This window comes from Anabrus simplex, chromosome 3 (assembly GCF_040414725.1).
Source record: "Anabrus simplex isolate iqAnaSimp1 chromosome 3, ASM4041472v1, whole genome shotgun sequence".
Lineage (NCBI taxonomy): Eukaryota > Metazoa > Arthropoda > Insecta > Orthoptera > Tettigoniidae > Anabrus > Anabrus simplex.
The window spans coordinates 449,955,736-449,971,526 of record NC_090267.1 but is presented as its reverse complement, the minus strand read 5'-3'; the positions used below and the strand labels follow the sequence as shown (position 1 = coordinate 449,971,526).

The following is a 15,791-nucleotide window of genomic DNA, read 5'->3' as shown; positions in this document are numbered from 1 at the left end:
TGAAAAAAATATTTTTCAAATATATTTTATGTAAATTCACTTGTTAATGTTTATAGTTAAAAACTTAAATCAGTGTGCAAAGTTTCATGATTCTGTCAAATAGTGTCCGAGTTACAGAGAATTTAGGAAATCAATGAATTTTCGTTCACGTCTCCCCTTCAAACATATTTTGCTAAAAAAATTTACTCAAATTCATCCGTAGCTTTTCTTATAAACTAGAAGAAAATGTGTCAGTACTATTCTAAAAGAGAATTCTGTAGTAAACATCTGCGTCATTTTCTTGGAATAACGTATTGCCAGTAGTCTCGTTTCATTAGTGTCTTTGGATGAAGATTGTATTATAATCCAGGTCGGTTTTAGCTTACGCAAATCTCAATTAATTCCTTAAAGAGACATTCCTGGTAAGGATACTGAAGCCATAGTTTGTCGCGCCAATTTTTAAATTCCAGGTCGGTGGTAGCTTATGTAAGTCTCCATTAATTTCTCAAAGAGACATTCCTGGTAAGGATACTAAAGCCGTAGATGTCACGCCGATTTGATCCTTTGTGGTGTTGAAATATTACTGTACCTTTGGCACACATTATGAGAGCCCACATAATTGCTTATTATGTGAACAATACTCGTATAAACATTATGACAAAGGCAATATATCTCCAGTTGTTTAGATGTTCTGTGATTCTCTCATTATTCCGAATTTCCTGGAACATTTTGCTCGAAGTTTTTCCATAAACGGTCACTGCCTGTCTTGCCATTACTCCAGTTGCCATATATTTTAATAGACACCAAATTATATGAGAAAAGATGTTATACTGTATAATATTACAAGATTGTGAGGGGTGGTAGTAAGGATGTAAAGAAGAGGGCATATACGTCTCTGGTTAGCCCCAATTAGAGTAGATTCCTATGTATCACCAGGATTACATGATTCGAGACCTGAAAATATCCAAAGAAAAGCAGCTCGATTTGTTCTGGGTGATTTCCGACAAAAGAGTAGCTTTACGAAAATGTTACAAAGTTTTGGCTTCGAAGACGTGGGAGAAAGGAGCCGAGGTATTCGACTAAGTGGTATTTTCCGAGCTGTCGGTGGAGAGATGGCGTGGAATGACATTAGTAGACGAATAAGTTTAAGTGGTGTTTTTAAAAGTAGGAAAGATCGCAATATGAAGATAAAGTTGGAATTCGAGAGGACAAATTTGTGAAAATATTCTTTTATAGGAAGAGGAGCTAGTAATTGGAATAATTTATCAAGGGAAATGTTCAATAAATTTCCAAATTCCTTGCACTTATTTAAGAAAATACGACGTAAACAACAGATAGGGAATCTGCCACCTGGACGACAGCCCTAAATGCAGATCTTGATTGATTGATTGATTGATTGATTGATTGATTGATTGATTGATTGATTGATTGATTGATTGATTGATTGATTGATTGATTGATTGATTGATTGATTGATTGATTGATTGATTGATTGATTGATTGATTGATTGATTGATTGATTGATTGATTGATTGATTGATTGATTGATTGATTGATTGATTGATTGATTGATTGATTGATTGATTGATTGATTGATTGATTGATTGATTGATTGATTGATTGATTGATTGATTGATTGATTGATTGATTGATTGATTGATTGATTGATTGATTGATTGATTGATTGATTGATTGATTGATTGATTGATTGATTGATTGATTGATTGATTGATTGATTGATTGATTGATTGATTGATTGATTGATTGATTGATTGATTGATTGATTGATTGATTGATTGATTGATTGATTGATTGATTGATTGATTGATTGATTGATTGATTGATTGATTGATTGATTGATTGATTGATTGATTGATTGATTGATTGATTGATTGATTGATTGATTGATTTTATCCCGCAGGAATTCTTCAACGTGCTGGAAACGAAGGACACGGATTTCTAGCTTTAAGAGGAGACGGCTTTGGGCGCACATTGAAATGATGTTGAAACTACCATAACATATCTCACTGCATTTGCCATAGTATTAAACATATAAATGCACAATGTTTAACATGTGAAGCCAATGTCTTACTCACTCCAATGAGTGGTTGTGATTATTGTTTTAAGAGGTAGTACAACTAGGCAACAATCTTCTATACAACACTAATCAGAGAGAAAAATGCAAGGGATCCGACACTTGAAGGTATCGGTCAAAGAAAGACAAGGGACATGAAGGGCGTGAAAATTAAAGACTCTGTAGCCCTTGGAAACGTGATAACGTTGGCATCGGAAAAGAACAGGTGTTGACCAAGGAAGTTCCGATAGGATAGATGAATATGAGGAGTCTGGCTCAAGTAAGTGGAAGCAATGCCAGGACTCAGCTAAGAGTCCCGCGGTCACCAATCCATGCTCCAAAGTTCAGAGCCCCTGGGCCCCTTTTAGTCGCCTCTTACGACAGGCAGGGGATAGCGTAGCTGTTAGTCTACCGCCCGCACCCACAGGGAATGTCTCCAATGAATATTACAGTTCATTGAATTTAGACTTCTCGTTTGATCTGGGTATTTAACTTGTGCAATTTTTCAAGGACTCGTTGAAGCTTGTCAGTATTAGGACTCGGAAGTTGATGACCTAAAAATTGCCTATAAACGACCTAAAAATATCCACAAAAAGGACATAAAATGCGATCTAAATTCATTTATAATGAAGGAATGTGATGTTTTAAAATGCAATTCTGGTGCTATGCAACATACAGTGTACAAATGTATGAGTGAAATACTTCTTCTTTCAGACATTATATATCATATTTCAATCAATCAGTCACTACTGATCTGCATTTAGGGCAGTCGCCCAGGTGGCAGATTCCCTATCTGCTGTTTTCCTAGCCTTTTCTTAAATGATCGCAAAGAAATTGGAAATTTACTGAACATATCCCTTGGTAAGTTATTCCAATCCCTAACTCCCTTTCCTATAAACTAATATTTGCCCCTATTTTTCCTCATGAATTCCAGCTTTATCTTCATATTGTAATTTTTCCTACTTTTAAAGACATCACTCAAATATATTCGTCTACTGATGTCATTCCACGCCATCTCTCCACAGACAGCTCGGAACATACCACTCAGTCGAGCAGCTCGTCTCCTTTCTCCTAAGTCTCCCCAGCCCAAACTTTGCAACATTTCTGTGTTTGTTAAAATAAATACGTGCAGAATTTAGAAAAATCGGTTTTTCCACCTAAAATGACATCAGCGAACCCGCAATGGGCATTGAAATTAGTATACCTGGAACCTATTTGGGTTGACTACACTAAGGTTACAGAAATTGGAATTTGGAAACCTTACCTCAGTTTACTTTGCAGTATATCACAGGAGTCATCTCCAGGTTCTTAGATGCACAGGATCCTCGGTTTTCAGACAGCACGTTGCGAAACATTGAGGAACTTCTCAACAACATCAACGGATTTTAAGGGTTCATACTCGAAGCAAGTGAGATCTTCCTCTTCAAAAACAATCTCATCAAAATTTTCTCCTTTCAATATTTCGCTTACCTTTCACATAATTTAATACCCTTGGTTTTTTCAAGCATTCGTTTCATTTTTTATTTCGTTTCATTTCGTTTTTTCTCTTTCTACAGAAACTACATGAACTAATGATGATTCGAATTGAGAACGAGCAGTACAAATATTGTCGAAAGAAGGTGTTGAAAAAAAATCCGTTAAGACCTAAAATAGGACTAAAAAGGCCCTCTAAGCCAAAACTGCCGAAAAAGGCAAAAAAGGACAAATAAAATCCACCATTATTTGGCCTACATTGACCCAGAATGAACATATATTATGTTGGGCCTCGCCTTCATGCAGTCGAGGAAAAAATTACTTTTCCTCAGCTCCGAGTCCTCGTCATTACACTCCTATTGAAATAATGATACTACTGCCTCCTAATTTTACCACTTATTAAAACAAAAGTCCAGATTTTTCATTTAATAAATATGTATACTTCACTGATTCATTAAATGTTATTACAAAAATATAACATTTTAACAACATGTAATGTTTTACAAATATCAGTGTAGTAAAAAATGACTGTAAAAATGTTCCATGTTCCTACATGTAATAATTCACATCTTTATGCACCTATGAGTTCACGGGACACTGCAGATAAGTTTATGTTAGTCTCATCCCTGTCTCAGAACGAGACTTCATATTATTCTTAATTCTCTGTGACTTCACATAAAAATACTTGTAAATTATATATATTCTTCTGCAATTATAAAATAACGGTAAAAGGAATTTAAAAAATGTGATATTCACGACCATCTACGCTGTAAAAATACAAATGCCACTGGCTTCATCAAGAATCGAACACGCTACCCTAGGAACAGAAGAACAACGTCTAACCGACTACACCACAGTGGTCAGTATATTATGAAAGTATATTAGCCGTGTGACCTTGTCTCTGTCTCCTCACTAAGGTGACCATGATTCGATTCCCGACCACAGCATGCAATTTTTTGAAATGGAATATCACATCCTTATGGTTCGAATTACAGGCAAAATTTTGAGATCCTCTGACTACAATCATTATACCGGGCTAGTTCAAACACCGCTAGTTCAAATATTGCGCCAATTGAAACTCCTCTACAGGAGAAAGCCTGAACTTTAAAAAACTGTGTTAACTCAACAGTTTCTCCGAAGATGGCTCTGTGTGAATTTTGATGTGATTTTGTTTGTCATTGATCAAGAAGTGTGGACGTTCTCTACCAGATGTCTCTACAAAAAAACTATGATCATGCACTCTGGTGCAAAGGAATGAACCTTCTTGAAGAAATTTTGTATTCAAAAGTTGTTGTCTTTACTAAATTTTTGTTCTTTTATTTTTGGGTTGGCAATACTGTATTAATCCTTCCTTCAGCCAGGTTTGAGCTTAGCCAATCCCGAATTTCTTTAATTAATTCTCAGCCAATCATGTATGTCTTCTTCGATATGGATATGTAGCTCTAAGCTATCCAATAAAGTTGAGGGGGTGTGTCTACTCATTCTTGAAAGGTCTCGAATTTTCCACGAGGGTTTAAAAATTGCTGATTTTCTTGTCTCCGGGCCACTAGTATAACATCTAACTCAGTGTGTGGATATGTAGCAGGCTGCGGGAAGCGCCCCGTTCTTCAGGCACCAGTTCTTCATCAAGGTAATGGCCTCTTAACATCTTTATCTCTTGCTAGCTCAGCAGTTTAATTCTCGGGGAAGGTCCGAAACCTTTAATATGTAACCTAACACTTTAAAATGTAAATTCCTTTTCAGTCTATGTAAAAACTACATCTCTTTTACTGTAAAGCGGGGATAGAGAGTGCTTTACCCTCTCGAGCTCCCCTTCATCTTGAAATTGAGGTGACTACGTTTTCATAACCGTTTCTACGCTTCCTTAATGTGTTAAGTTTCCTCATACGAGTCACCCCCATAGATTGGGATTAGCCCCTGTATTATCGGCCTAGTGCCTCTTAGGTTTTAATAACTTTTGTGTAGGAGTGCATGTATTCGCCTCCAGTCAATTTTGTATTTTGGGCCATTTAATTAACCCGATGTTTTGTTTTCTTCATGTGAAGGCCCTGTAGGTTGGGTATTAAATGCCCCTGCTTCTTTGTGTGCCTTGAGGGCAGTTAGTAGTAAGGGTTGTTGTGGCCTTTGATAGGCTTGTAAAAATCGAGAGCAGGTCAGCTCTTTCCGGTATTTTGGAAGGTGCCTCTAGGAGGCCTGACATTATTAAGCGGGAGCAAGAGCTCCATGTAATGAAGGGGTTTTCTGCCCTTTGTTAAATTGTGGGTGTGAGCTGAGAGCTCAGACTTTGGGGCTTGTAGCCCAGAATTTGTAGAGTTGCTGTGTACCTGATTTAACTGTTGTTATTTGTTGTACGCTCAAAATTCTATGTTACCATTGTTAAGTTTTGAAAATATAACCTTGTTGAAATTTTAATTCATCTTTCGAACATTTGTAGTTGAGACCTATTCCAGCCCGCACCTTCTTTCACCTCTAACTACCATGGATATCTCCGTAACAGCATGTTATTATAAAGTTTTACCTTCAATTCTCGGAGCGGTGATATTTTCCGCACTTCAACTGAAGTAAATACTGTGTATCCAGTATATCTACTCTCCATTGCTATACTGGGGATCTTACAACGACGTGAAAAATTTAGCGCGAAGATACAGAACCTTCCGTTCTGACTAGATTCCTCTGTCCCGGCATTACTGTTACCTGTCCATAAGTAGAGCCCTGCGCGGATATACAAAATATTATCCGCACCCGCGAATGGATATCCGCGGATATTGTAGATACACGCAAGGTATTGAAACGGATAGATCTGTTAACATAACACAATAGGCCTGATACGCAGCATCAGAACCCCTACAGTCACAGGGTTGTGAGGAATTTTCTCTTGCGACAACTACCGACGTATTGACCGTTGTTCCTTCCTTCCATTAACTGGGGGCAGGAACAACTTAGGCTTAGGTCAGATTTACGACTGTATGGTCTCAAGGCTCTTTATCACCATTCTCCCACACCACTGGGAAGGGTCGTCTAACCACAAGCAAAAATAAAGGTATACCTGAGTGAAAATCAGTGAACATCATTATTTATAAATTATCAGAAAAATTATCCGCACTACCATACAGTGAAATATCCGCGAATATCCGCATCCGTGCAGGGAGGGCTCTATCCATAACATTACGACTCGAAGTCTGGCAAAAAGCCTACGCGCATAACAGATTCTCTATGTCATATTTCATCCGCGGCTGTCAAGGACTTATCCAGCATTTCTACCGTAAACTTCGTTTGCAAACCTAATCGAAGGAAGTCCTCTGATCTGCTATATTAGTTTTCATAAGCCTGTTTTACTTCCCTCTGATCTTTGGAACTTCGAGTTTCTCTAACGGCACACTACAACCCGGATGAGTGATCAGTGCAAACGGTAGAAATCGTTCTAAAATTACTGCTGAAATTTACAAATAATGAGGCTCAGAAACTGAAATTCTGCAATCTGTTTAGTTTCTTTCAGCATTTACCGTAACTTTGGAATCACAACACCATGAACGAGTTAACTCGAAAGTCCACAAGTCTTCCCACTGTCCAAACCACGAGTAATCTCGGATTCTAAATGTCACGATGTTTTCCAGTCCCTTTCTGGAGTTCTGTTGTTCAACACGAGGTAGTATCATTTCACAGCGCCCTGCGAAGATGATAGTCGAAAGCAAGCTTGTAATTTTGGTGATATGATTATTGTCACAGATATTCCAGTATTTTTGTAGAGCACAAACCACACTGACGTAAATTTTCATTTAAGTAAACTAAAATACATTGTTCGGGATTCGAACTGCGACCGCCACAGCTATTACGACTCGACACCCCCTCCCCCCCTTCCGTTGAACTGTACATGCTTGCTTGCTTAACCGTTTACTTTCCAGGGTTGGTTTTTCTCTCGGGCTCATCGAGGTATCCCACCTCTACCACATCAAAGGCAGTGTCATGGAGCCTGAAACTTTGGGTCATGGATACAACTGGGGAGGATAACCAGTACCTCGCTCAGGAGGCCTCACCTGCTATGCTGAACAGGGGTCTTGGTGGGGGATGGGAAGATTGGAAGGTATAGACAAGGAGGAGGGAAGGAAGAGGCGGTGGCCTCAAGTTAGGTACAATCCCGGCATTTGCCTGAAGGAGGAGTGGGAAACCACGAGAAACCACTTCCAGGATGGCTGAGGTGGGAATCGAACCCACCTCTACTCTATTGACCTCCCAAGACTGAGTGGAAACCGTTCCATCCCACGTACCCCTTTTCAAACTTCGTGGCAGAGCCGGAAATCGAACCCGGGCCCCCGGGGGTGACAGCTAATCACACTAACCAGTATACCACAGAAGCAGACATCCTCCTATTGTGCTGTGAAATGTTCTGTGAATTTCCGCTCCTGGTGCACCTCAGACCACAAAAAAACGGTTTACGGAACGCTGTTCCTCCTTGGTGCAAACAGAGAGTGGTGCGGCAAGCTGTACTGATCTGATAACGCTGAAACCTACCACAGACGTAGACAACTGTGCCAACTAGCGGCTGGTGAACATGCAGTGCCATAGAGCCAACCTAAAGACAATTAGAGCAGAATTGCACATACGTATTGACTTGCCTACGTATTTGTAAATGTAAGCAATATAAACGATTAAAGCTTATTTCAGCCATTGTCAAAACATCCACACAGATTTTGTATAGGACATGAATAAAGGTGAAGAAAACTTAGGAGTGAAAATATTAATTTCAATCATTATCTATTTTCTTCACTAGGTTCTGGACGGTTTGGCCATTTTGGAAGCCAAACTGAAGGAAACTGAGGATCGCAAAGCCGAGCTGGAGGCTAACATGAAGTTGTGTGAAGATCGTATGGACCGTGCAGTGCGCCTGGTCACTGGACTGGCTGACGAACGGTTGCGCTGGTTGGTCACAATAGACCAGATTGGTGTCTCCGTCACCAACGTCGTGGGCGACATCCTTATTAGCGCTGGTAAGACAGTCTTATTAATTTCATCTCAGACTTCTTGATCTAACAGTGGGCAATCTGAGTGGGGAAATGTATTCTTAACACCCGACATTAGTTTGAAATCCACGATGTGACAGGATAGGGTACAGGAATGGGGCCTATTTGACGACAGAAACGGAGACTTTTATGAAAAAGTTTGACATTACAAAAGAAGCCCTTTGTGTTGATACACTAACTTACATTTGACACTGCAAAGACAACCGTTCTGCATCATCCTTGCTTTTATTATTGCCATCAATAAAGCTCTAGAACAATGCTTCATCAGCGTGGGTGCTTTTCTCAGTGAGTCGGTATTTTCCCATTGATAGCTATATGCTGCGCTCACCAGAACCAAATTCGAGGGAAATTTTAAAAATTATTCAGTACAATGGGGAACGAGACCATGAACGATGAAAACATGTATTTCCAAAAACGTTTGTACGGAACTAGTATATTTCATTGAAGTGTAGTTTACTCCTTACAATCGAGTTAATATTTTCTGAGAAAGTACATTGGTTTCTTTAATAGATGCTATGCTAGTAGTGTTATAAAATTAATGTACTCATTTATTCATCCATTACTTTCATCGGCATTATGCTACTTGAACACTTTTCATTTATTAGGCCTACTTATCCATTGCTCATATTCTGTATGTTCAAGAACATCTTTATAGAGGACGCTTAGTCTGATCAGTAACATTACGTCAATTATCGGGCCGTCAGAATTGAAGCCAACGGACACGTGTGACCGCCATATTGTTTGGGCTACAATATTGTAGACCGGTTGCTGTCTGTTATTTATCAAGTTCACTTAAAGTAAATGCAATGATTCATTGTTATTATTATTGTTATTATTATCATTATTATTATTTTAATTTATTGAAATGTTGAAATGAGTTGCAACAAAAATGAAGGTACGGACTTGGGGAAGAAATCATAAATCTACATATAAATGGCGGGACGAGTTTGACTGTGGTAAAGTTAGAAAAAATATTGTTTATGCAGAAATGTTGTTGGGCTCAGCTTCAAGAAGAACTGTTTTATGCCAAGAATAGGTGTGGAAATTTTGGCATGCCATTAAGAGAGGAAAGTTCCTCTAAATTTAACCTTCTCTGCCGCAGGCAACAAGGCACAGGGACATACTTTACAAAACTTGACATAAGTTACATTTGGGATGGATATCTCCACTCCAATGGCCTATGGAGTAACTCAAGAGTTAGCAGATCCATAAACTTCAAAGTAAAATTGCACTCAATATGGTTCATGAGGAAATTTCATAATTCCTGTTACGATTCTCTACAGTTGACATGTACTTAACATGGGAAGAGTAACTTCTGTTCATTTCAAATTTCCAATTACATTTTACATACAGGTACTAATTTTTACAGGCTTACATAATAATGTATGTATGTTTGTATGGTGGGTATTCAGCCCGAAGGCTGGTTGGATCCTCAACAGGTACACCATTAGCTGTCATCGATGGCCTAGGTGTCACTGAAGAGGCGTACTAGGGAAATAAGGAGTGAGGTAGTTTCCCGTTGCTTTCCTCACTGGGCCAGAAGTTGCTATTGCACATCAGTCTGCCAAGCCCACCGAAATGCGTACACCAACCGACCCTATGAGTGACATTTTCACACCATTCATAACAGGGACTGGCTGCATAAGGAATGGCATTACTAGCGTCACTCATACCTCAGCCACTTTCATATTGTCAAAGCCAAGTATAAGACTGAGACAGGTCAATGAAAGTAACAATTTTATTCTAGCCCATACCAGAAGACATAGTGCACTGTAAACACTACATCTTGCCAGCAAAGACCTTACATAATAATAATAATAATAATAATAATAATAATAATAATAATAATAATAATAATAATAATAATAATAATAATAATAATAATAATAATGTTTACGAGGCTTAGGATGTCTTTCATTTTCTCACAATTCATGCGCCCTTTTTTTAATCAAATTTGTTCGTGGCGTCGATCTCTGGAGATCTTTTGCCACTACTTTCACCATATGATAGGAACCTGCTTGTAACTGTAATTGCGGAAGTGTATAGTGTTGAATGTGAGGAAAGGAATGCTAAGGACGGCACAAACACCCAGTCCGCAGGCCAGGGATATTAATCATTTACAACGAAATACCCTTGGCCCGGCCGGGAATCGAACCCGGGACGGCTGGATGACAGGCCGACGCGTTGTCTCCTACACCGCGGGAACGGACATTCATGAGCCTTGACCATTCATTTGTGGATACAATGATTTTTCTTTCTATTTATCGGAACTATATTTCTCTCCTGTGGGCGAATATATATAGAAGAAATTTCTATTTCTCGTAGATCTTTCTCAATTTCAGTGAACCATGCCCCTTTGGTTTTCTTATCTTGAAAGTATGCTAATATCAGTTTAGATATCCTGTCGGGGCTCAGTCGTGTCACGTGGCTATAGAAGGCAATCCTTCTTTCTCGAATCGTGTCACTTATCTTCTCTACGTGCTTGTATAATTCGTGGTTGTGACGCCTTCTGTACTCGATGTTTTCTTTGATGGGATCCAGGATCTTTGTCAAATTCTTCCTATCTTCAGCCTCTAGTTTTTCCATTAGGCCTTTCTCGTTCATTGTAAGAGTCTCTGCCGCATACAGAGCCTCTAGTCGAATAACAGTGCAGTAATGTCTAATTTTGGCGTTTAAGGATATCGATCTCTCATTGTAGATGTCTTTAGTTAGTTGGTAGGCCATTTCCATTTTGTTAATGCGTGACACGAAGGCTTCTTTCTCAGATAGGTTAGGCTCTGTCCATTGACCGAGGTATTTAAACTCTTCTGTCTGCTTTCCTAGTCCGACCTCCAGTTCCCTTGCCGTTGATGTTATGTTTGTCATGAAGTGCGTCTTCTCAAAAGATATTTTATGCCCAGCTTTCAGTGCTTCAGTCTTCAGTTGGTTAAGCTGTTCTTCTGCCGTATCAATGGAGTCTGAAAAGATCACTAGATCATCTGCCAAGGCCTAGACAGTCGATTGTAAGATTCATATACTTGTAGCCTAGCCTTACCCCATTTTCTACCCCTGAACTTTTCATTTCTTTCCGCCATTCTCGGATGACCTTTTCTAAAACACAATTGAAGAGAAGAGGTGATAGCCCGTCTCCTTGTGTCACTCCTGTCTTGATTTCAAAGGCATCAGACATCTCTCCTCAGAACTTATTATTATTATTATTATTATTATTATTATTATTATTATTATTATTATTATTATTATTATTATTATTATTGAAATAAAGATCATCAGCCTGTTTCCACTAATTCTACCGCGTCAAGAATGAAATTAATGAGGCCCCCATCTAGCGGCGAGGCTACCGAAGCCTGTCGCACTCTTCCGCGGCAATGATTAATGACTGACAGATGAAATGAAATGATACTGGAGAGTGTTGCTGGAATTGGAATAAATTATGTTGGGGAAAACCAGAGTACCCGGAAAAAACCTTTCACGCTTCCGCTTTGTGCAGCACAAATCTCACATGGAGTGACCAGGATTTGAACCATGGAACCCAGCAGTGACAGGCCGGCGCACTGCCGCCTGAGCCATGGAGGTTCACTTATTATTATTATTATTATTATTATTATTATTATTATTATTATTATTATTATTATTATTATTATTATTATTATTATTATTATTATTATTATTATTATTATTTCCAATGAGGCCTGCTAAGGACCACGTGCCAATTTCAATTCAATTCTTCATACTGTGTTGTTTTCTCTTCCCTTCCTTCCAATATTCTTTCCTCCTTTCACTATGCTGTTTCCTTCTGTCCTCGGACCACTTCGCACCAGGCTTCTTGTTCAGTCTTCCTTGGAATCCTTCCATACTTATTACCCTCTTTCTAAAAATTTCTCTGTCCAAAGTTTCTTCTTCTCTTATATTATTTCTTTCTAAATCTTTCCTTACTTCTTGAATCCAGCTAGTTGTTGACTTTTTGTTAATCTGGAATCATCCATTCTGTAAATATGTCCGAAAAATTGCAATCTCCTTTTTCTTATGGTTTCTGTTATGTTTTCTATGTTCCTGTATATTTCATCATTAGATCTTAATTTCCATACTTCTGTTGTTTTCACAGGGCCTAAGATTTTTATCATGATTCTCCTTTCTAGTACCTCAAGTTTATCTAATCTATAGTTTAATACCAGGCATTATTATTATTATTATTTTTATTACTGGGATACCGTGGTGGACAGAGGTGAAAGAATGTGCGGGTATGAATGGGTCTATCTAAGACAGTCAAAAGATTAATTAAAAACTCTAAAATAAGCGTTATGTTTCTTTTCTCGGTTATCTTTTGGTTTTTTCAAAGACAAACTTTATAATTCAGGTACAAAAGTTCATAAGATAGGCTAACAATTTTAGAATATCGAATAACAACAACCTTGAGCTTGAAGCTCCCTAATTATACATTCTCCATGCACGGTGAGGCTCCTTTCAAAAATAAAGTCAAGGAGACGAACCTCCCAATTACTTTTACAGAGTAGTCAAAATATGCAGTGTTTCAAGAACACCTTTTGCTCCACAAAATTATCGAGGAGATTACTCTCCAAACATTATAGCACACCGGCCTTCCAAAGGCACCATTTAAACATTACAGAGAAGGAGCGTCTTTGCTTTATTAAAATTTTACACTTGGAAACCTAGTTCCAGAAAGGTCCAGGCCTATCAAAGGGACAACCTACATTTTACAATTCAAACAGTATTCACTGTCTTAGACACTCAACAGTCTAACCTCTCAACATAAAAGAATGAAGTTGAATTTTATAGGGCCATTGTGGAAAACAACAGGTTAAAGTTACTGACCCAAAAATCAAAATGGTATGGAGGCGGACATTTGTACTCCTTGAAATTTGCAATTAAAAGAATAAAAGCCTGTTTGGGCTTCTGACCCGGAGTTACAGAGGCTAAGCCTATACTACCGCGGTGACTAGATGGAGATAATATTTAAATTACAAAGACTTCAAACTGAAACAAGTTACGAAATCTTAGTCACCTCAAAATCAAGTTGATAGGGAATGCGAGAGGGTATCACACTCTCTATTCGCTGATTTCGGATATGTTCTATTAACTTGTTTGAAAGTTACATTTTAGAAAATTAAAGATACATTAGTGAAGATTGGAAACCTTCCCCTCGAGCTAGCTTTCAAAGACTATCACTTAAATAGAACGGCCATTACCTTGATCTGATGGATTACTCTGCGATGGACGAGGCTCCCCGCCTCCTTTACAAACACATACACTAGACTGGAGCGAAGAATAAGACAACTTCGTCGAAAAATGTGCCAGTTTTTATATCCGAGAGGAAAGATCCAGAAAACTCTAGGCTAAGGCCCGACACACCCTCAATTTCCATTGGGTAATTCAATAGATACAAGATAGATGTAATTGGCTGAAAAATAAATATACAAAAATTTATATTCGCCAGCATCCAACGTTGGCGGGTAGAGATAGAAGTGTTGAAAACTTTAACACACCCAAAACAAACAATAAATAATTCAGTTTAGTAAACCTTAAAATAACAAACCACTTTGCAATCTTAATAGTCCCTCTTCACACTAGAGGGCATAACATAAGTTTTTTCGTAGAGGCGTCTGTAGAGAAAAGTTCAAACTTCTTGCGCTAGTAGTTGCGAGTTTTAGTTTTAAGATGGCATTTTCCGAGGCGCTTCATTTAAGTGAACGGTGCGGATGTACCTCCCGGTACAATCATTATTATTATTATTATTATTATTATTATTATTATTATTATTATTATTATTATTATTATTATTATTATTATTATTATTATTATTATTATTATTATTATTATTATTATTATTATTATCTGCAAGAGTCTCTTCTATTTTTGTTCATACTGTCTTCTCGTTATCCCGCTATTTTAATTTATATAATGGTTATAGAATCAAGCGAGTGTCTGCGCCGTTTGGGTCACGCACCATGTGTTTATCCCTTCCTGTACACAGAACAGCAAACTACACGAAACCATTCACCGTTACCGCAGCCCGACAATGGAATCTCTTACCAGTGGACGTCAGAAGCATGTCCAGCAGCTTAGCTTTTAAACATGCCTGTGTCGAAATACTAGGTAAACATGCATGAATCATTAAATTATGACCTTAAAACACCTACTCCTACCGCCTCTTCATCGTCATTTCCCTCTTCCTTTCACAGATAATCTTCTTCTTCTTCTTCTTCTCCTTCTTACTAATCCTTCTCTTCACCTCTCAATTGAAGGCAATATTTCGGTGTACTGTAGAAATATATATATATTTTCTAAACTTTTTCTTAATTTTAGTTATAGTACTCATTATTCATAATTATATTCTTAATGTACTCTACGTACGATTTTTATTATATAGATGATATGATCTTTTTCTTAAGTGTGATTACTTTTGTTAATGCTATTATTGTTATTGTTGTTCATATTATCATATTATTGTCATCAGTAGTTATTATTAAGTGTTCTAGGTTAAGACTGGTTAAGTGTAAAGGGCCCCATACACGCGCAGACTTAGTCGGAGGTAAGTCTGCGCAAACCAGTCTCTTCAGACATGTCTCTGTGTGTATGGCCGATAAGTCTGCCGACAAGAAGTCTGCAGGCAAGTCTCTAACATTCTGGCGCTGCTTGAATTCAGCCGGAGACTTTGCGACGAAAGCGCTATCTCAGAGTTGCGGCAATAAATGTAAACGTGGTAACCTACAAATATGAAAACTGAAATTTTTTTTTGCGCATTTTTTTCGTGCAGAGCGCTACATTATGTCCAAATAACAACTCATCTTCTATACCGACTATCTACTCGTAATTAATTTCAATCCGTATATATTTTTCAGCCATCCGAAGCGCAAAATCGTAAACAGAAAACAACTGAGCGCGTCGTATTCAACTTATTCGGTGAATAATCATTTAGTCTGAGCGTGTGTGTGCAACTGCATACTTCCGACTTACCTCCCGGAGGCAAGTCTGTGCAGGTAAGTATTCCAGAAGTCTGCGCGTGTATGGGGCCCTTAAGAAAGGGAGTACATCCCTAACTTTGCCAGGATAAATAAAACATATTATTATTATTATTATTATTATTATTATTATTATTATTATTATTATTATTATTATTATTATTATGTGTCAGTTTGCATTAGGGAGAGAGTGGGTTCTCGAACACCACTGTCGGCAGGCTTGAAGATGGGTTTCCGTGTTTTCTTATTTTCACACCTGGAAAATGATGG

The 15,791-nt window shown here is 38.1% G+C and overlaps 1 protein-coding gene across 1 annotated transcript in view; it reads left to right on the top strand.

Moving 5' to 3' along the window:
* Positions 1–15,791, top strand: part of LOC136866853 (dynein axonemal heavy chain 1) — a 1,878,455-nt gene that overhangs the window by 1,627,083 nt on the left and 235,581 nt on the right. Inside the window, exon 23 of the mRNA XM_068226864.1 lies at positions 8,295–8,511. Within this exon, the coding sequence (XP_068082965.1) occupies positions 8,295–8,511 (217 nt within the window). The remainder of the gene's footprint in view (positions 1–8,294; positions 8,512–15,791) is intronic.